General features: G+C 47.1%; 1 protein-coding gene across 1 annotated transcript in view; it reads left to right on the top strand.

The window, feature by feature from the left end:
- Window positions 1–23364, top strand: part of LOC147701190 (uncharacterized) — a 197643-nt gene that overhangs the window by 158940 nt on the left and 15339 nt on the right. The window contains exons 12-13 of the mRNA XM_086929316.1: window positions 11023–11340; window positions 18566–18883. Coding sequence (XP_086785442.1) covers window positions 11023–11340; window positions 18566–18883 — 636 coding nt within the window. The remainder of the gene's footprint in view (window positions 1–11022; window positions 11341–18565; window positions 18884–23364) is intronic.

The raw sequence follows: 23364 nt of genomic DNA, 5'->3' as shown, positions 1-23364 counted from the left end.
AAAGTCCACCCGCCATCCTAATGGGGGCCTTAATCTCCGTTATTAAATCAGGATCCCCCACCAACCCCTGTCCACCCTCAGTTCTGAAATCTATCTCCACTCTTATAGCTCCTAGCCTCTCTAACATCTACAATGCGATTTTTAGAACAGGCAACTATCCTCCCATATGGAAAAAAGCCATCATTAGGCCTTTGCTTAAAAAATACAATCGTGACCCAACAGATACAAAAAGTTTCAGGCCCATCGCTAGCCTCCCATTCCCAGCAAAAAAAAATGAAAAAATTATGTATTCCCAGCTGTCCAAATACATTGAAGACTATACCTTACTGGATGAAATGCAATTTGGTTTCCGTAAGGGCCATGGAACTGCGACAGCCCTCATTAAGGCATCAGAGGAAATCAGGACGATACTAGATCAAGGTGGTGCCGCTGTCCTGGTACTTTTGGACTTGTCAGCAGCATTTGACACGGTCCACCATGCTACTTTGATCGACCGTGTCACAACCATTGGTATAAGACACAGAGCCAGAGCCCTCTTAGCCTCCTTTCATTCCAACCGCACCCAATCAGTGAGTCTTGGCATTTTTAACGCCCCGTCATATGCCCTCCCGTGGTGTGCTGCAAGGATCATCGTTGAGTCCGACACTATTTAATATTTATGTGTCGGACTTGGCCAGAGTCATCAAAGTACACGGGATGGGTCTCACTTCCTACACTGATGACACACAATTGGTGGTTGCAGTGCACAAAGATGGAGGAGCAGTCGCAGCCAATTTTCAAGATGGAATGGTGGCCATCAGTACATGGACGGCTAATAATTGCCTAAAGCTAAACTCTGAAAAGCAGTGGTAATGACTTTTGGCAAACTATCCCTGGGTTGGTCCCCCTCCTGGTGGCCAACCAAATTGGGACCTCCTTCACTCCCTGTATCAAAGGTCAGGAACTTGGGTGTCATATTTGACGACAAGTTGTCCTTTGCACCTCATGTCAGCACTGGTGTTTCATCGTCATTTTACATGCTGAGAATGATAAAAAAAGCTCTTACCATTCCTCCCACTGAGTGCTGGAAAGCCCCTGGTCGGTACCTTAGTAATGTCAAAAAGTGACTATTGCAACAGTCTCTTCGTGAATGCACAGAGTAAAATTACAGATGGTTCAGAACTCAGCTGCCAGAATTCTATAAGGTACCCCTAAGTACAAATCCATCTCAAAAGTGCTGCGACAATTTCACTGGCTTCCTATTAGAAGCTGAATCAAATTCAAGGCCCTCTGCATCGTTTATAAAGCCACACGCAATACTGGACCTATGTTCCTGAAGGAAGCTCTTGGGGCTTACACCCCCAACAGCTCTCTACGATCATCTACAGTGAATTTGTTGAGGGTCCTCTGCACTAAAACAGTTTCATGTGGTGACAGACGGTTCACTGTTGCCACCGCCAAATTGTGGAATTCTCTTTCCATCCACATCAAGTCCAGCCCGACCCTACTTGCCTTCAGGAAAATGCTAAAAACATCGCTTTTCAGCCAATAATCTAAAGATCATTGTTCATGCTCGCTGTCCGTAGCTCCGAGACACCCACGGGTATTTGCGCGCTTTATAAATTGTATAAATAAAATAATGGGTAAAAATGGATGAAAAAGAGGAGTTTAATTCAATAGAAAAACCATTTGGACCAGGCGATTTAGCTCATTTAAGGGATTTGATGGAATCTAAAATTTATTGTAGAGTAATATTAGTTTCCAATTGTTTCAAAGTGTCAGAAAGGGGAGGGGGTTTAGGAAGACTATTAAAAATTATTGTATAATAGAGTGATGGAGTAGTGTCCTCTGAATATGATGAGTAGAAGAAGGATTGGCAACAAGCAGAAATATCAGAGTCAGAGGTCACAGTGGTTTTAGTGAGTTCATTACGAATGGGTCCAACAATTTTGCAGCCTGATTAGCTAACATCTTACCAGCTTGATTTTGACCGCCATGATACTTACATTTAACTTTGAGTAGAATACTACATGCATCAGTGGCAGCAATTTTGTTAAGATTAGATTTTGCTTTAATTTTGTCAAGTAAAACAGTGGAAGATTTGGGGGTGAAATAAGTAAGGTATTGGGAGTTTAATTTCTTTTTTTGTGGAAAATACATTGGTGAAGGCTCTAAAAGATGCTTCAAATCCATCCTAATTATTGGGAACAGAAGTATCAACAAATTTGTTATTTAAAAAAAATTCTGTATTAAAAGCTGCAGCTTCTATTATAAAGGTATGACGTGACAAAAGGTGGTTATTAAACCTCAAATGACCAATTTTACAATTACCAAGGGAAAGATCAAAGGAAGATAACACAGGGGCATGATCTGAAATAAAAATCTAACACATTTTTGATGATTGCATAGAAGGTAACTGAGATTTGGAGGAAAAAATATAATCAATTTGTGACAAGGTATGATGGACATTGGAAAAAAACATTGGCACAGATCAGTGTAACGAGCTTTCAAACATAAAAAAATCGATGAGTGGCAATTGCTGACTGGATTGCCTTATGAGATTTATCTGGAAGACATTTGCACTTAGATTTCCTGTCATAAAAGGGTCTAACTGGTCTACTCGTAGGACACCCCCGCGCCACACGGCCACCAGCTGTAGCGTGTGCTCCCCCGCCTGCCGCTGCCTCTCTGTCTCGCTGGGCCTGCCTGCCCGCTGAACACGCCCCCCGCCGTCGCTTGGGGTGGTCTCCTGCGCCACTGTGCTTGTAAAGTTAATTGTGCTGCCTTGTAGCCTATTTTAGGCTTTTGCCCCCTTTGTCTCGGTTTTTGTGTGCCCCCTGTGCCATTTTTCCCTGTAGCTGCCCCCTGTGCCCTCCCGCCCCGCACCCCGCTTCCCGCCGCCGTGTCTAAGGTCACGCCCCCTTTGCCTTCTGTGCCCTCCCCGCTCCCGCCTCCCAGCTGCTCCTCCCTCCCTCGCACTTGGCCATGAATGGCGACCGTGCGGCACAGGTGAGTGTGACCTACTCGTAGGACACCCCCGCGCCGCACGGCCACCAGATGTAGCGTGTGCTCCCCCGCCTGCCGCTGCCTCTCTGTCTCGCTGGGCCTGCCTGCCCACTGAACACGCCCCCGCCGTCGCTCGGGGTGGTCTCCTGCGCCACTGTGCTTGTAAAGTTAATTGTGCTGCCTTGTAGCCTATTTTAGGCTTTTGCCCCCTTTGTCTCGGTTTTTGTGTGCCCCCTGTGCCGTTTTTCCCTGTAGCTGCCCCCTGTGCCCTCCCGCCCCGCACCCCGCTTCCCGCCGCCGTGTCTAAGGACACACCCCCTTTGATTTCTGTGCCCTCCCCGCTCCCGCCTCCCAGCTGCTCCTCCCTCCCTCGCACTTGGCCATAAATGGCGACTGTGCGGCACAGGTGAGTGTGACCTACTCGTAGGACACCCCCGCGCCGCACGGCCACCAGATGTAGCGTGTGCTCCCCCGCCTGCCGCTGCCTCTCTGTCTCGCTGGGCCTGCCTGCCCGCTGACCACGCCCCCCGCCGTCGCTCGGGGTGGTCTCCTGCGCCACTGTGCTTGTAAAGTTAATTGTGCTGCCTTGTAGCCTATTTTAGGCTTTTGCCCCCTTTGTCTCGGTTTTTGTGTGCCCCCTGTGCCGTTTTTCCCCGTAGCTGCCCCCTGTGCCCTCCCGCCCCGCACCCCGCTTCCCGCCGCCGTGTCTAAGGACATGCCCCCTTTGCCTTCTGTGCCCTCCCCGCCTCCCAGCTGCTCCTCCCTCCCTCGCACTTGGCCAAGAATGGCGACCGTGCGGCACACGTGAGTGTGACCTACTCATAGGACACCCCCGCGCCGCACGGCCACCAGCTGTAGCGTGTGCTCCCCCGCCTGCCGCTGCCTCTCTGTCTCGCTGGGCCTGCCTGCCCGCTGACCACGCCCCCCGCCGTCGCTCGGGGTGGTCTCCTGTGCTTCAGCTGCTACTCCTGCAAGTTAGCCTGCATTTCGACCTGCACTACACGATCACCCACCAGGCCGAGCACCAGCAGCAACCACCTGAAGTGCATCCTGCTCAACACTCGCTCCGTCCACAGACACGCCATCGAACTCTGGAACCTCCTCGACACCACAACTCCAGACGTCGCCTTCCTCACGGAAACCTGGATGAACGCCTCCTCAGCGCCCGACATCGCCATCCCGGACGGATACAAGATCACCCGGAGGGACCGCAGCAATCAGACCGGAGGAGGCATCGCCATCGTCCACAGGAACACCATCCGCATCACGACCAACACCGACGACACCCTCACAACCGCCAAACACCTGCACTTCCAGATCCACACCGACTCCAAGACAACCCCTCAGAGGCACCCTCATCTACAGACCCCCGGGACCACGCACACAATTCAGCGAAGACATCGCCGACTTCATCTGCCCACACGCCCTCCCCTCCACTGACTACATCCTCCTCGTGGACCTCAATTTCCACCTGGAGACCAACAACGACCGCAACACCACCACCCTGCTGGACAACCTCGCCAACCTCGGTCTCAAGCAGCTGGTGACCACTCCCACCCACTACGCCGGACACACACTCGACCCCGTCTTCTCATCCAGCAAGGACATCGTCTTCAGCCACGCCACCGGACTCCACTGGACAGACCACAGCTGCATCCACTTTAGCTTCAGAAGAACCACGATCCACCATCACCAGCAACAGGTTGCACGCAGGAGCTGGAACAAGATCACTGCCGACCAGCTCGTCGCATCCCTGAGCCAGCACCCTCCCACCAGCTCAGCAAACCCCAGCCAGGCCGCCGACAACCTCACGAAGTGGATCAGCACCTGCGCAGATGACCTCGCCCCACTGAGGACCCCGCCTAGCAGACCCAGTAGTAAGAAAGCACCATGGTTCACCGACGAACTCAAGAGCTCCATGAAGAACTGACGAGCCCTCGAAAGAGCCTGGCGCAGAGACCCTACACCAGACAACATGACCACCCTCAAGCTCTCCACTCGAAAACACCATCAACTGATCCCCGCCTCCAAGAAAACTACATTCAAGGAACGACTGGACAACAATGCACACAACAGCAAGGAACTCTTCAACATCGTTAAAGAGCTCTCCAACCCCAACGCCGGAAACAACGACATCACCCCATCGCAAGACCTCTGCAACTCCCTTGCCTCCTAATCCCGCAACAAGATCGCAGACATACACAACAGCTTCAGCACGCAACCAACGCTCCCCACGACCGCACCAACGCCCCCCGCCACTTCCATCCGCGCCTGGACCCCGATCACCGGTGAAGACACCATCGTATGATGAACTCCATCCACTCCGGATCTCCAACCGACCCCTGCCCTCACCACGTCTTCAACAAGGCCGACGCTGGCATCGCTCCCCACCTGCGGGACATCATCAACACCTCCTTCGACACCGCCACCTTCCCGGAGAGCTGGAAGCACGCCAAACTCAGCGCTCTACTGAAGAAACCATCAGCGGACCCCACCAAACTCAAAAACTACCGCCCCATCTCGCTCCTCCCATTCCCGGCCAAAGTCATCGAGAAGACCGTCAACAAGCAGCTGGCCGCCTTCCTCGAGATGAATGGATCCCTCGACCTCTCGCAGTCTGGCTTCCGGGCCAACCACAGCACCGAGACCGCCCTCATCGCAGCCACCGATGACATCCGAGCCCTGCTCGATAACGGGGAGACTGCGGCCCTCATCCTCCTGGACCTCTCCGCGGCATTCGACACTGTCTGCCATCGCACCCTAGTGCAGCGCCTCAGCAACGTCGGAATCCAGGAGAAGGCACTGGAGTGGATCATCTCCTTCCTCGCCGGAAGGACTCAGAGAGTCCGCCTTCCTCCGTTCAGATCAGAAGCCACCGAAATCATCTGCGGCGTGCCACAGGGATCATCGCTCAGCCCCACCCTCTTCAACGTCTACATGAGCCCCCTCGCAGCCATCGCACGCCAACACAACCTCAACATCATCTCCTACGCCGACGACACTCAGCTGATACTCTCCCTCACCAACGACCCAGCCACCGCCAGAGCCAACCTACACGAAGGGATGACAGACGTAGCCGAGTGGATGATGACCAGCCGCCTGAAACTGAACTCAGACAAGACAGAAGTTCTCATCCTGGGCTCCTCGCCCTCCGCCTGGGACGACTCCTGGTGGCCCCCCGCCCTGGGCAGCGCACCCAAACTGACAGACCACGCACGCAACCTGGGCTTCATCCTGGACTCCTCCCTCTCCATGACCAGACAAGTCAACGCCGTCTCCTCGTCCTGCTTCAATATCCTGCGCATGCTACGTAAGACCTTCCGGTGGATCCCCACTGAGACCAGGAAGACGGTCACCCAGGCCCTCGTCACCAGCCGACTGGACTACGGCAACGCCCTCTACGCCGGAACCACCGCCAAGCTCCAGAAGAGAATTCAACGGATCCAGAACGCCTCAGCAAGACTCATCCTCGACATCCCCACACACAGCCGCATCTCCGGACACCTGAGAGACCTGCACTGGCTCCCGGTCAACAAGAGAATCACCTTCCGTCTCCTCACTCACGCACACAGAGCCCTACACAACCAAGACCCAAGATACCTCAACAGCCGCCTCAACTTCTACACTCCTACCCGCCAGCTTCGATCGACCAGCCACACCCTCGCCGCCGTCCCCCACATCCGAAGACCCACAGCAGGAGGAAGGTCATTTCTCCTACCTGGCCGCCAAGACTTGGAACTCCCTCCCGATCCACCTCCGCCTGACCTAAGACCACCTCGCCTTCAGGAAGCAGCTCAAGACCTGGCTGTTCGAGCAGTAGCGGACCCCCCTCCCCAAGCGCCTTGAGACCCTCCGGGTGAGTAGCACGCTATATAAATGTTTTTGATTGATTGATTGATAACCATTGATTGAAAGCACCTCCTACAATGATATTGGGATTATCAATAGAGAACAAACAGTTTTACTTTAATACTATGCCAAAAGTCAGGAACAGATTTAACTGGGCCATCTGTATTAAATAAAGTAGCATGCTTACTATTAATGTTAGCACTGACCTATATCCATTGTCCATCATTGTCACATTCCGTAGATAAAATTTAAATTTATAATGATTTATGACAGAGGATGGCGTCACAACCCTTGTAATTGATAACTGTGGAAAAAAATACCTGGCCAACCCATTGACGTTTAAATTTAAGCAACTAAGTAGCATTGCAATATGTTTCCTGTAAAAAGACAATGGGCCATAGACACAGAATGGGCAAAACTCTTTGATGCATCTTGCCCAATAAGCGTATTAAGTTTAGACAGATAAGATAATACCTTTTGTGTTTTAACTGGATTTCCTAGACTACAAACATGCCACGAGACAATGTTAAAACGAAGAACAAATATAGGAGGACAGGGCCATAAATGGCAAACTGTAAAAACTGAAAAGGGAGACTAAATGGAACCATTGATGAACAACAACAAAATGCATTTAAAATGTACGCACAATGATACCAAATAACCAATAACTAGTCATATATTAAACAAAGAAAAGGAAATGGAAGAAAGAGATGAAAGAACACAGAAGAATCTGAGGGAGGCAACGGATCAAGAAAGAAGTTTATTTCTGAGGAGAAGAACATGAAGACGCATAATGGGACAAGTCAATGCCAGAATAAGAATATGACAGAGAGATAACATTTAGAATATAAAGGTCATGCATTTTAAAAACTTAAAAAAGAAAGAAAAGGATAGGACAGGCTTCTTTTTTAAGGTTTGTTTAACAATAATGTCTGTGTCTTAAGAAGAAAGAGTCTGAAGAAATGATTTAAGTTTTGCAGGATCCTCAAACGATCTTGTCGTGCACTAATGTTTAATTTTACATAAGCAAGTATGAAGTATGCCATAACTAATATTTCATGAATACATTTGAGGTCAGAGGGCCACAAACTATTTTCTTCTAGCATTAGTTGGGTTAGGAAGATCCTGAAAAAAAAAGATGTTGTGACCAGACCAGATGAGACAGCGCTTTTCCTTAGCAGTTTTTAAGACATGTAGCAGTTCTATGAATTCCAGGAAAAACAGAATAATTGGTCATTGTTTGGCAGCATTCGATTAAATGACCAAGATGATGTGCACGCTGAATGTTGAGAGGCGAAGTATTCACAATGCAAGAAGATCTGGAAGAACTTTTTTAATGAAACCAAGCAGGTCAGGATAATCGATGGCCTTCGGTAGTCCATAAATATGAAGATTATTCCATCTATTTCTATTTTCAAAGTCCTCAGTATGGAGTTTGAGTATTTCCTGCTCAAAAATAGGAATTTTTGTAGCCATGTCCTGCAGATTACTGACTCAATCTTCCATTTCAAACATTTTACTCTCCATGGCAACCCAGCGATCCTAAATCTGTTGTAATCTGCCATTGGTGGCCCACAGAATAGGTTTTATATCTCTCACATCATCCAAGATAGTGTCCAAAACAGGATTATGAAAAAATAGGATGGGTGACAAGGATTACTTTTTGTGCTAAAATAGATCACTTTAGCAGATGCATGAGGATCGCACGGCATATTTATGTGATGTAGAGTGTGAGGTATAATTTTTTAGATGAAGTGGTCCTTCCCATACAGGTGAAAGCAAAGGCAAAAAAAGTGCTCAAGGAGCCAGCAATCAAGGAAACAACTATTGGATCAAAGATATAGAGAGTAGTAATAGAATGGAATAGTTTATGAGCTAATAGACAAATGAGCAGATTGAGCAAGGTTGAGGAGAAAACCTGCAATGCTGGAAAATATTTCCAATGAAGGCCAACCATTAAAAGAATCCCTCATATATACCAGCAGGAAAACGCTGAGGAGGTTCACCACGTATTTTTTCAATAGTTGTCTGTGGTTTGGGAGCTGACCTTATGTGTATACGAGAGCTGCAGTTAAGACGGTTTCATGGCAAACAAACATTTCTTAGGACAGGAAGTCTGAATAGTGCCATGAAGAATGAGGAGTGAGCAGCATGTGAAAACACACAAAATGAGAGCCACTCATGATTAATTTAGGAAGGCACCATTGCAACAGGAAATATAAGGCAGCACTGCATGGATGAAGATGTTGTTAAGGAGCCCCATAATGTGAGAGCAACCTGAAGGCTCGCAATTATGAGGCAAGCAAAAATAAGCGCTGAGTGTAGAAAGGTGAACTTGGACGACATCGCAAAAGTGAGAAGCTCACTGCTGCAGCACTTTGAAGAAGAAGGTTCTCAATGGCTATTACTGAAACATTCCAATGCTGGACACAGTAGGATTCAGTAGCCATGGTCTGAGGAGAAGTTCGCTATCTGGAATGTGGCAATAAAAATTAAGAAGCTCCGTGTCCCACCTGAGCTGAAAGGTCCGCCGCCATCTTGATCTGTGCAGAAAAATCGCACCCAAGTGTTTAAAAATGTCAACGTTTTTTTTCCCAGGAATATTTTCCCACGAAAAGTCACTTTAAGCCAAAAATTCTCTGGGAAAAAATTGCAGAGAATTTTTTTCTGCCAAAACTTCGTTTGCAAAGGCAGTGCTTTGCAATGGTGATAAACTTTTTAAACCTCTCAAAGTGTGAAACTCGTCAACTTAACCAAACTTTGGAGGCGAAAGCGGTCCTCATCATGCGGAATGTTGGGGAAGCAGACTATAGAGAGATTACCATGGTCACTACATCCAATATATGTATTCCTTGCTAAAGATCCATTAGGCACCTGAGATCCATTTTAAAGAAGGGAACCCTTAATTCACAATATCAGAGCTGGCTGTTGCTCTACAATATTTAATAAACGTGTACATATCAGAAGGTGGCATGGATCCCCTAGCACAAATGTGTATTTCTTATCCAAATTAGTAAATTGCAAAAGTAATATTTTGGATAGCACCTATTGAGATAGACACTGCATTGCTAGCCTTTTCCTACTGAAAGAGATTGATTTCTTCTGCTATCAGTAAGGATGGTAAGCCTTAGTGATTAACATCACTTGCACTCCCTATATATGGAAGGGGGTCAGATGTTTGTTTGTGGACTCCTCTTGAAATACCCTACACTACTGGAACTCTTTTTCCAAGCAGGTCCCACTAGATTACACTCCTGCAGGGCTGGCATTGCTGGAACTATATTGACATTTCAGGATTACCACGATTGCTCCAGTGCTGATTGAATTTTGTACCATTTAAGCAACCACTGCAAAATGTTGTTTTTGAAATGTATAACTGGTATATATATTGCTTTTCATCTGTCAGGTGGTGTAAATGTTAGTGCAAACTGCATCAGGAAAATATGTGTATTCTGGAAGTACAAAATTGGCCATGGCCCCAGGAACTTTAGGAGCAAATACATTGGCAAATAGTTTGTCATAAACGTTTAAAAAAAAAGTAAATTAGAAAGAAGTTTATATATTGTTACTACTATGTTTATTATATAAATCCAATGGCAGGTACCGGATTTACCTTTGTGAGGTGCGAGGCATTGACAGTCATCCACCAGTGGAGAAGAGGCTAGGCCCTTCACTGATCTGGCAGGATAGTCGGGTGGATCTCCAAGCTCTAAATGACTGAAATACTAGATTCATATTTTACAAAAAGTGAAAAGGTAAATTAATAGAGATCAAAATGGAAACCTTAGCAAACAGAATCTCCATATAGTCCAAATTGGCACCATTAACACGGATACCATCTTATTTGCATTGTTGTTTTCTTTCTTTCTAGAAGTATTATTCCATTTCTATTTTTCTTTACTCCTCTTATTAAGCTTTTATTCTTACTCTGTTGCCCTTGTTAACCCAATATTTCCTTGCCTGCTTGCTTTGTTTAACACTTTTTTGTTTTTTCTTCTCAACCATAGCACGTTTATTTTTAGTTGGGCATTCCACTTTGCAAACAATTTACCACTTATGCAAGAAGATCATTCGTAATATCACGTTGTTTTTGCTACTGGTTTCAATCTTCTATGTGTTTTCCAACCTCTTTGATGATCCAAGACTCTAAGTTGTTGCTCCATTCCCCTTCCTCTTATTCTCACACAGCTGAAGCCTTTACCCTGACCACCCCGGAAATAGTGGACGTAATGGAGGGCGGAGTGATATCCATTCCCATCATGTACACCCCAACAGAAGACTACACAAACATCACATGGGAAAGGAATTCCGCTGACCTGATAACATGGGTTGTGAATTCCACTCTGTTGCAGATCAACTCTACTTACCTAGACCGGATGCATATCACCTACCCGGGGAACATCAGAATTGCCAATGCAATGAAATCAGACAGTGGCAACTACACTGTGAAAGTGAAAGCAAAACGCAAGATTCCAGCAGAGAACAATATCTTGGTCAATGTCTATGGTAAGTGGATTTCAAGAGTCAGTGGTTCTAGATAGCTTGATTGTCTGAAATGCATCTTCAACACCACAAGATGGTGGAAATTGCTAGGGGAAGGAATAGAAAATTAGAAGGCAGATGGGAACAGAAATGGTTGAAAACAGATCACTAAATGCCTTTTACCTCAAGATACATGGTTAGATCCTGAGCCAAGGTTGGTGACTTTTCGATAACTTTGTAAAAAGAGCTTTCAGGTTTCAGCTTAGCTCCCACTGAGTATGCCACTTGTGTTTAGGAACTATCAAATGCTACCCACACACACAAATACACCTCGGCTAATTTGACATGTCAAGAAAGATGTCTTGGCATGTTACATAGTATGGATGCCAAGGCTGACAGATCTGATTAAACCCTCTATTACGTATGAATCATGACTTAAGTGAAAGTCCCATGCTTCCTGGGTCTACAAGGCAACAAATGGAAAGTATGACCGCAATGGACATTACTGCTCATGTGATAAAATGGTATCAGTGCCATTGAGGGAAGCGCACTGGTTAAAATACACAATATCTCACAAAACTAAATCTAAAAGAGGATTTTTTTAATATCAATTAATCTTTATTAGGATGTTTAGAAAGAGTACAAAAACAAAAGTATAAGAAAGAAAAAATTACATATTATACATAAAAAGACATACATAGGTATGCAATGATACTACATTAATGTGAGCCCATAACTCAGCTAATAAGATACGCATCATTATATATAATAGGAAAAGTGATCAAAGTACTTGGTACGTAGATCTAGAACATACAATATGTATGTACTTCTGATGATCATAGACAACAGAGGATAACGATGCACTCCTTATGCCCTTCTTGTGAGCTGCTCTTCTGGGAATTTTTCTCTTATATGTTTTATGATGAAACTTGAATATTGGCATGATGGGATGTGAGCGTCCTGCGTGCCCAAACTGCATATATCTATCATCCTGTTTTTTATTTATTTTTTCGTCATTGTGCCACAATCTAATTCTGTGAGCAGGCAGTGACTTAGGCCTGGCCATTGGCAATGATTAGTTCCAGACCGTAGTCTAAGCTAGGAGGGGTGCGCTAAGCACAGCCTCATAGGGAAGGAGGACCACCATCTTGATGCAGGTTTTATGTATGGGGCGCGATGATGCATTTGGCACAGTGGTGGCAGCATAAATTGTTGAGTGAATCACAGGAACAGACTTTATACCTTTGCAATATGAATATATGCTTACAAACCCATTCTGCTACAGTTCTGCTGCTCATGAAGAACACAGAGCCCTCAATGCTGACATCCTGTGTGTTGCACGTGTGTGTGTGTGTGTGTGTGTGTGTGTGTACTAGAAAAGAAAGTGTGCCATGCAGGAGTGGTACAAGCCTGTAGGTCCCATTTCAGAAGCCCAGAAATTGGACCAGAGTGCAGTATGGAGGAGAAGTTGCTTTCCCCAAATGTCACATATATATATTACCTCTATGATTTGGAATCTGAGTTGTGCAATAGTGTGTTGCTTCTCTAACCAATGTTGGGCCAATGTTGAAGTGGTGGACTTGTTTCTGATCCTGCTTTTGTGCTCAGAAATGCGTATTTTTTTCAGTCTTTCCAATACATAATGAGCCACAGGGGCCTTTGATGGCATATATAACTTGAACAGTATTACAGTCTCCTTCGAATTTCAGTTTGATGGATCTACAAAAAAACGTTGTTTATTGAATGATTTTCATAATTATAAATTGTATATGTATCTGTTGTTAAATTTCATTTCAACTTTGAGAGAAAAAGAGTAAAAAATAAAACTACAAAGATTAACAGTACAAATCACGCGTTGAGAAATGTGTAAAAAAACATTGTAAAAATCATATTAGTACTGCGCACTTAAGTCCTGGCTGGCGTTTTTGCCAACTGGCCACATGTTTACTTTACGCAAAAGGAGTAAGTAGGTTTTACTCAATTAGGTGCAGCACACAGATCGTTAGATAACAGAAGATAGCAGATTAACAGTTGAGCAATCAGGTGTGCTCCAAACACACATATTTACATATATATTACAGGCATCTCCTAGATAGAAGGGGGGAACACCAGCAACTATAGAGAGGAACAAGGAGACAGGCTTTCCCTAGGCATACCAGGGTGATTGTGGATACATTGGGCTGTAAATGACTCTGACTGCAGCTTCCAATAGGTAGATGTTAAAGAGTATAGGATGTGTCCTTCAGTATCTCTTGTAGAAAAAGTCATTTGAGAGAGCACTCTGTGAGGAGGGGATCATAGATAGCTGGGTGCAGCCTGCTTACACTTTTTTGTACTTGCGTGGTGGGCACTCCACCTGGAAACTGTCCTGATGGACAGAGCATCCTTGCAGGCAAAGGCCAGGACCTGGAATGCACATCCTCTGTCTGTGAAATTGGTATAAAGACAGGAACTCCTGACCCTTTGTTCGTTGTTGGCGTCTCTTCTACTGAGGAGGGAGTAGTCAGAGCACTCAGGGCGCACTGCCATCCAATTCCCCAGATGTGAGAGAACATTGCCTGGAGTCCGATCCGGAGGATGAATTACTGGACTGTCCGGGGTGCCAGGACTTCCTTTCCTGCCTGCGAACAAGGGAAGGAAGTGTCAATACTTTTGGAGTGAAACAGCACTGTGATTCAAGTACTCACCAGAGTGCCAGAGCCCACCACCTGAAAAGAAGGCCCCCAACAAAAGCCTCAGCTTGTGCTGCAACCCCCCAAGTGACACTGTGTGAGGCTTGCTGCCGCACATCTTCTGAGAAGCCTGCCATATGTCACTGGGAGGTCACCTACTACCATTTAGATCCTGCTGCACAGCACAGCTCCTGCAAACTTGGTGAGAGACTTAAAAGGCCTTGGCCCAAGCAACTAAAGGGCATATTCACAAGGACATATCACCGAATTAACGGCACTTTAGCACAGCCAAAGTCTGGATAAATGTACTTCCCCATTCACAAGCTGGTGCTAACGAACCACAGCACCAGTTTCCCCGCGATAGCAGCCGCAAAAAACATCGCCACAGAGGACCCTCGGAATTATCGCTAATGGGATGCAGAGTAGGCGTTCCTGTGCCAAAATCCGCAAAAACACCACACCTCAACATTCACAACGACCAGACAGATCGGCGATAAGAACACAAAACACGCAATAAGGCACATTAGCAGCAGGAATTTTACACCTGCTCTGACCTGGTGTAAAGTCGCAAGGCAGCCTGTACCACAATAGGGAGCCCAGCCCAGGGCACCATCGGACGGCCAACAGATGCCATGGAGCAACTGATAATACCCACCGGACACCCAGGAGAGCCACAACACCCACCGCCACCACACCCAGGACACCCCCTCCCACCCCAGGCAAAGACATGTCACATCAGCTACACCTCAACATGTCACAAATAATCCGCCTGATGTCACACAAGCACAACTGGTGAAATGCATGTGTTGGAACAGAAATGACCATCACACATTCACTATCAAAGCAAACAATTACACTTTATTGAAACAACACAGAAATCAAATTAAGACTCATGGAGGCTCCCCTCGACACATTCCGTAGGTCACAACCTGCAAGACAAAAAATATGATGAGAAGGAGTGTCTTGCGCACATCAAAGGACAGAGGAAAAGCGAAGGAGAGAGAGAGAGAGAAGAAGAGAGGGGGAGAGGGAGAGAGGGAAGAAGAGAGGGAGAGCGAGAGAGAGAGTGGAGAAGAGAGGGGGAGAGAGAGAAGAAGAGAGGGGGAGAGGGAGAGAGGGAAGAAGAGAGGGAGAGAGAGAGAGAGAGTGGAGAAGAGAGGGGGAGAGAGAGAAGAAGAGAGGGGGAGAGAGAGAGAAGAAGAGAGGGGGGAGAAAGAGAGCAGACTCTGCGCACCAAGACCACACTGCTCACCTGCTGCCACCGGTGTGTCTCCAACCACTAGCGGTATGTATAGCAGCACACCAGGTCCCACATCTGAGACTGCGCCATCATCTGAAACAGAGTCCAGAGACATGACTGGCACAGTACACACACTTGCACAAGACAACATCGCCCGCCCACCCATGCACACCCAGGCAGAGGCATCCCAGCCCATCCCGCCACCCATCGGAGCATGCCCGCCCATGCAGGCCAGACAGCTCACCTTCCACCACCGGCATGTAGACTGCAGGTCCCACCAAGTGACACTGCAAGCCACAAGGCCGGGGCCCACAGACATGGCACCCTGCGCACCATGCATCCACACTGCGCTGGCCACCAGGTAACACGTCTGGTGCTGGGACTATATTTCACCCTGGCATGGTATGAACCAAGGCACCCGGAAACTTTGATGCCTGCACAGCTGCTCAGCCCTATGGGTGCCACTAACTCTGTGACCCCGGAAGCAGGGCCACGTTGTGGTAGGCCCGTGCAGGATGCTGGGGCGGCCTACACTGTGGTCCAGCAAGGCACACAAATCCTGGGCAGTCCGGACCACCAGGACGGGCCATCATCGCAGGCTGCACACCCGATCAGCAGCTCAAGGTGCCAATGACTCAGTGCACCCAAAGTCACCGTCCTGTGGCGGGGTACCTGTGCTGGCCGCAATGCAGTGTCTGCCACAAACCCTATCCAACCCCAGTTAGCGTCACATGGCGGGGTGCCTGCACTGTGAAGGCGACATGGTGTATTATGATGTGTCCACATGCATGTAGCCGCATGGTACATGTTGACATTCAGACAGCATGGTATTATGTATTGTGACAGTCTGTAGATCTGGGCGGGGTCCCACAGTAATTGTGGGTGTGCACTGTGCTCTGCTTGATTGTGCATGTGTGCCAGTGGGGTCCTCTCCACCCGTCCCCCATCACCTGGTGGTCACTCACCCTGTTGCAGTTGTGTTGTGTACTGTCGATCAGTGTCCGATCCCCCGACTCCAGCCACAGTCTCCCCATTAATGACCCTCAACACCAGCTCCTCCATGTCATACCGCTCGAGCTGTGGTGCTGGGCCCCCACCTCCAGTTTGCGTTGCTGCCTTCCGGTTGTCAGAGAGTTTCTCCTTGGTCCGCTGTTTGATGTCATTCCATCGCCTATTGACCTCGTCCATTGTCCTCTGGTGCTCTCCGACTGCATTCACCTTGCCCACGATGTCCCGCCATATCCCATTTGTGGTGCCCAATGACACATTGGAGGTGACGAACAGTTGTTGATGGTGTTCCATCACCTCCGTGACTATGATCCTATTCGCCTGCGGACTGAACTTTGTCTTCCTCTTCTTCTTGACCTTGCCCTTGCCTGTCCCTGAGGTGTCGGGCTGGTCGTCCGGGGTGCTTGTGGGGTTGTGCTCCTCCTCTGTGCCTGCTCCTGTTGCCTCCATGTCGCTTGGGTATGGGTCAGTTTGTGTTTGTGTGTTTTGTTTTACTTTTATGGTGATTTTTCCTGCCTGCCAGGTGTGGGTTGCATGCTGAGGAGCTAAATGCGTAGGGAATTTGTACAATATTCATTTATTTATAGTTTTAACTTTTCATAGAAAACGTTTCAGGTGCTCACATAAGTGACAGTGTGCAGGACGTGAATTTACTAAACGCTTTTGCTTTTTTCATATGGTACCTTGTTTTGCCACTGTTGAACCACTGTTTCTTTATAATATATGTTTTAACCCCAGGTTCAATTTATGGGGTACCCTTGTTCTTAGAAATATACTAGGTGTGTGTTGCAGGCCTGGTGCTGCATATCGCTGGTTTCCTCATCGTGCTTGGGCCCATTGCTGTTTTTTTGGTGTTGTGGTTTGTGTTTTTGTCGCCATCGAGGTGATTGTATCGCGGGCTTTGGCCACAGTTTCGGCAGGCTATCGCATGCTACCGCCGTGTTGAGAATTCCATGTTGTCACTGGGTTATTTTCCCGCTATGGGCTGCGATGTTGAAAGTTGTGTTATGCTACTCTTGCGGTAGTCACGTTCTTGTTAATATACCCCTGAGTTCTAAAAGTAAAATATGGAGGTAGTATGAACTGCACCCAGAGACCTACTTCAGACTCTGAACCTGATTTGGGCAGCACGATAAAGCGTGGAGCCACTAGAGACAAGTGAAGCCTAGGTGGAAGAGGCCCCTAAGAGCACAAAGGCTTGCACCTGTGCACCAGGTATTCATGCATTAATGAATGTGTAGTATAATTCTTGGTTTCTGAATAATAAAGTATTTATATTTTCTACAAAGAGAAGCCCTGGGTTAGACATTTATCCTATTGTGCTTTTGAGAAGCCCTTGACTACTAGCCATCACGACTGCTGAGAGAAAAAAGCAGAAAGGAGTGTGCTTGGCCCAGTTTGCAAAGCCAAACTAAGGCAGTCCCTAGGACAGCAGTGGTAAAAGGCCTCAGCCCTCTCAGTTATGGCTCAATAACCCCTGCCTGCCCAGCGAACTTTTGAATAGGAACTGATATGACATATTAGAGGTTCTGCTTATATGCAGATTTAATACAATGTTTTTAAAAACCTAAAATTCATAGTAAACTTCGCCCCTAAAATTGACCTGGGTCAGGGATGTGATAGGGTCTCAGCTGTAAATCTTCATTGGTGAACCACTTCATTACCCCCACCCCCACAAATGACTATACTACTTATGCTGGTCTTTGGACACCTTATAAGGCTTTGGTGCACATTGGCTTTGCTCAAAAAGCAGATTAATGACTCCTCATACAGTAACATTGCTGCATATAAATATTTTTGGTACACATGCAGAGAGATTTGAAGGGCAGTTTGAACTTTGGGACACAATGAATAACTCTCCGTTAAGGAACAGAATACTGCCCAAGGGTAAAAATAATCCATCGGAAATAAAGGCTGGATGAGTCATTCTTAGTGTATTAACATATATATGATCAAGGCCCTCCTAGGGCTGAAACGCGTCATGTTCGGTGTGGTGTTTGGGCTCCAATAAAATATACCGCACTATTCAAGGGTTCGCCTTGTCTTTTTCCACGAATGCCAAGACGTTGTATGCCTCATATATATATATATATATATATATATATATATATATATATATATATATATATATATATATATATATATATATATATATATATATATATATATATATATATATATATATTTACATATATATATGTGTCTATATATACATATATATATATAGACATATCTATCTATCTATATATATATGTGTGTGTATCGTATCTCTCATTTTAGTTCCCGCTTTACTTTACTCTGCTTCATATCCTTATTTCTTATTTTGCAGGTCCTGCCATTAAAATTGAAGTTGGTAGAAATGTTTCCTTCTTCGAAGGAAGCACCATCTCTATACCCATTGTGTACACACCCAGAGAACTGAACCCCATCATCACTTGGACAAGAAATTCTAATAGAATAGTCTCCTGGATAGTCGGCGATCCTACGGTGGCCATGGCGCGTGCGTATCAGTCACGCATCACCATCTTCTCGAGTGGCTCCCTCAACATTTCCAATGCAGAGCTCTCAGACGCAGGCACATACACAGTGCGGGCAGAAGGGGCGAACCAATCTGCAACTGAAATAGACATCGAGGTAGTCATTTTGGGTAAGTTTACGTGCATTACAATGTTTTTCATTCAGCAGAGTTAGTAGGTCTTTAGTGACTGTAGATCAAATGAGAAAACTATAAAGGCTGTTTTATTCTTTATGTTTTCTGGGTTTGTTTATTAAACACTAGCAGCCTGTCCCAACGTTGTCCAGGTAAGAAATAGAATTTGTGTAATGTGTGTATTTGGCAAGGGCAATTTATTTTAAAATCTCGAGGTAGACAACATTTTTTGTTTCATCAGAATAGGGACGGAGAAGGCCCAGCTGCAGCCCTGGTTGATGTTAGCAGGCGCGGGTAATTGGTGTAGTGATCCGCCGCCTGAGCACGGCAACAGCCCTGGTTTATGTTAGCAGGCGTGTGTAATGTCGTTGAATGAGCGAGTTATCAGCCGCGGGTAAATCCGTTTAATGAGAGAGTTGAGTGACCGCGAGTAGGAGAGGCTGCAGTAATTGTCCCCGCAGACACGCTCATTTGCGTGTTCCCCCGCTTGAGGCCCAGATGCAGGCCTGTTTGATGATAGCAGGCGCGTGTTCCCCCGCTTGAGGCCCAGCTGCAGCTCTGGTTGATGGTATCAGGCGCGTGTAATTAGTGTACTGATCCGCTGCCTGAGCCCGGCTAGAGCCCTAGTGGATGGTAGCAGGCGCGTGTAATTTCGTTGAATGAGAGAGTTCAGTAACAGCGCGCTGGAGAGGCTGCAGTAACGTTACTTACCAGGCCTCCAGGTGAACTCGTTTGTCATGCCCCCAGCACACGGCCAAAGCAGACAATCTTCTGACCCACATGGCATGAAGGGTGGAACGTAGCACACGCCCCCAGCGTTTCTCACGCACCCAGTGTGCCCCTTGATGCGGCGCAATTGCGTTCACATGGCATGAAGGCTGGACACACGCCCCCAGCGTTTCTCACGCCCCCAGCGTGCATCCTTGATGCTGCGCAGCAACGTAATTGGCGCTTTTATGTACGACTCACATGGCATGAAGGGTGGACACATGCCCCCAGCGTTTGTCACGCCCCCAGCATTTGTCACGCCCCCAGCACAAGCCCACAGGCCACGATGTGATGGCCGTACCACACGCCCCCAGCCCACGCCCACAGCGCAACGCAGACACGCCCACAATGGACTACTTTGCTGGCATGGTTCTTTTACCTTTTAAATGTATAGAGGAGTTGGCTAAGGCGCTCAACCTCGGACCTGGGGATCTGGGTTCGAGTCTTGGTAACGACGCCAAACATCCTGTGATTCTGGGCAAATCACTTAATCTCCCCATGCCCAACAAAAATGAATGTGTGTCCTCATGTAACGTAACTGGTGCTATGTAAAGCGCTCTGATACCTGATTCAGTTTGGGTCAAGTTCGCGCTATATAAAACTCTGCAAAAAAAAAATATATAGTGGACGTCTGCATAACCTATGTCATTCTGCTGCAACTGCCCTTTCCAACGCTGTAGTGGGTGTTTTGATTGGTGCTGTGGTTACTGAGATTACCCGCCTCAAAGGTTTGGGCTCTCTCTTTATAATATTAGTATGGATTTACATTTTCTGTGTTGTGTATTTTAATAATCTTTTCTCCAGTGTTATTTAATAATCCATTGGGTGTTTAATTGTGTGTCACATGGTTACATTTGTTAGTTATCATATTGAAATGTTTATAGAATGTAATGGATCAAAAACATTCATAAACATGTATTTGTTGGGATTTTGAAATGGGTCATTGGCACAAATGTTTTCCGCTTCAGTCAATATAGCGGAGCACACACAAAATGCAGATGTGGATCACATGTACATAGAGATAAGTCACAGACAGTGGTTGCAAAGTGTGCACCGACTTTAGCAAGCATCCCGTTTGGTCATACTGCAAACTCTCCAAATGCAGAGAGACACAAAATGACCTGTCCAATGATATTAACTAGATAAGTCGCTGAATGCAAAACCTATGATTAGCCATAGACAGTTGGATGGTGGCATGCAAGGATTAGCAGATCCCCATCCCTGTGTTTGCAGTCCCAAATGGGATTTTTTTTTTGGTAAAGTAGACTGGTTGCCTTAAAGGAACTCGTTCTGTTTTTAAGACAAGGTTTCTCGTTTGGGAAGACACCAGGGCTGGCCCAACATAATTCCCAGAGTTGCAGTTACCACGTCCTTTGAGTAGTCAGTAACTTTTCAGTATCGTTTTAAAACATTAATACATACGAGTAGCGGTTTGGGGAGGATGCCCCTTTTACACTGATCCCTTTCCAATTAAGACTTGGGAAGGGTAGGTAAACTTAATTTGTGAGTGTGACATGCATTTGCGACTGACGCATTGGGTTTAATACATAGTACAAATCCAGTTGTAGTAGAAAATTTGTAGTTAATCCTATGCAAGCACTTCGACTTTACTGTCATTACTAAAATAGGGCCTTTTGTCTCCTGGTTTATTGTGATGCTGCTCTGAGGTCTGGACGCACACTATGTGCTGCTCTAAACTATTCCATTTAGGGTCCTAGCCTCACTGGCCAGCGCTGCCAACAGCTACTCCATCTTACTGGCTGGAAAATCTGGCCATTAAAATTGCAGGAGGACTGGACGGAGGCTGCAGGCACAGGACCTTGCCACACCGCAACATGGGGAGGAGCCAGGACCGGCTTTAGGGGAGTGTGACCGGTGAGGTGGCACTGGGAGCTGAGGGGGGGAATACTCATAGAGGGCGCTATGTTTAGCAATAACTTATGATTGGAGAGATGAGGAGCACTTTTGCCTGGTAGTCGTGAGAAAATCCGAGGAGGAGGACATTGGGTGTGCGGTCGCCAAAAATTCTTGTTGTTGCACGCGCACCAACAACGCTAGAGCCAGCCCCGGTGGGGAGGGAGCATGGACAGCATCGCCCCAGTCTAGCTGATACTTCACTCCCCCCCCCCCTCCACGCTGACCCACACATTTCCATTTCGCACCTGCTTAATGGTAATTAATGTAAGCATTCGACCTCACAGAATGCTGCTGACCGCGTGACCCGCAGGGGAACATGGGCGGAGCAGCGCTTTAGTCCCACCCGGCAAAACTCCAGCCGACACTGGTGGGGCGTCCCGCCCTGCGTCCACCATTCACAGGCCAGGGGAGGGCCTACATGTGGGAGGGACGAACCCGGTATATCTACCACAGTGGCAAAGGCTCGGCCTCTCCCCGTCCCAGTCTCCCGCGGCTCAAGCGCTGTTCGGACCGACGCGCTGCACCGCCTGGCAAGGTCGTGTGCAGTGGGGTCCTCTGCTCCTCGTGTCGTCGACGTCGGTCCGAGTGTGCCGTTCAAACTGCAACGGTGAGTGCTCTGCTAACCCCTCCCCCCCGCCCCGTCCCTGGGCAGCACCAGGTTGTACAGGGGCCATGGCTCGTCGACCATGGGGGGAGGGGGGGGGGGGAGGCGCGAGCTTGAGGAGTGCAAATGAGCTTGGGTTAGGGGGATAAGCGGCAGGCAATTTAAGAGGGTGACTAGTGGGGGGCTATAAACGCCCGATCCTATAGGGTGCCTGAGTCTTTGTGAAGGCAGGCAGGGATCAGCGAACTCCCCCACGACCCATCCCAGCGGCTTGCTGCCAAGTGGCCGGGCCGGCTGCGACCGCGTCCGGGATCCAAAATGGCCGCACTAACTAGCCAGTCCAACAAACAGCTGGAAGGGTTTGAAAGAGCTTCAGATATATTGGGCGCTCTACCTAGAGTCTACGTTACGCTCCGTAGGGGAAAGGTATCTAAGGCGTGGTGCGTGAAGAGCGAACGGGAAAACCCTAAACCGTTCAGAAGAAAATCTAAAAGACTTTCACAAGTTATAGAAAGCAATGCTCTCGCAACCACAATACAGTGTAAAACAAGCAATAAACAGTAATATCAAATGGGTAGCAAACAAAAGCAGATCTTTGCGTTTCTATTCCTTTTCAAAAGACGTTTATTGGATCCACATTCAGCCGACACGTGTTTCGTCGTGTTCAAAAGTGGAGTCAACACGACTCTTCAGGGCTGATGAAATAAAAACAGCATGTGTATAGTACATTTCACTTATGACACATCTTGTACACTGTTCAGTGACAGAGAAGTGCATGGTTGTGAACGTGAGTTTCAATCCACGGGTTGTTTATGTGACTAGTGTCCGTCTTTGTGAATAAAAACCATGCACATCCACATTCCAATATCATGAAGGTGACGCATAGTGTTTGTGAGGTAAACATTTTTTTTTCTTTTTTTCTTTTTTTTATTTGAAAGAATCGCGTGAACCGGTATTAAAAGGGTAAAAAACGGGAGAAGAATAAAAGCGGGCACGTAGTTGTAATCGCAGGGTACCGTGTAGCGTGTAGCTAATTATGGCTTACCCTGTGTATATGTTGTTGCGTGTTCAATATCATTTAAATAAAGCAAACTCTTGTTCCGGGTTCGGAGCGACAAGTAGATCAGCTCGGATAAATTTTATTCTTCTCCCCTTTTTTTACCCTTTTGATACACAGATTCCTCTACCA

The sequence above is a fragment of the Lissotriton vulgaris genome, chromosome 7, assembly GCF_964263255.1.
Source record: "Lissotriton vulgaris chromosome 7, aLisVul1.2, whole genome shotgun sequence".
In the NCBI taxonomy this organism is placed as follows: domain Eukaryota; kingdom Metazoa; phylum Chordata; class Amphibia; order Caudata; family Salamandridae; genus Lissotriton; species Lissotriton vulgaris.
This window is presented reverse-complemented; position numbering and strand designations above follow the sequence as displayed.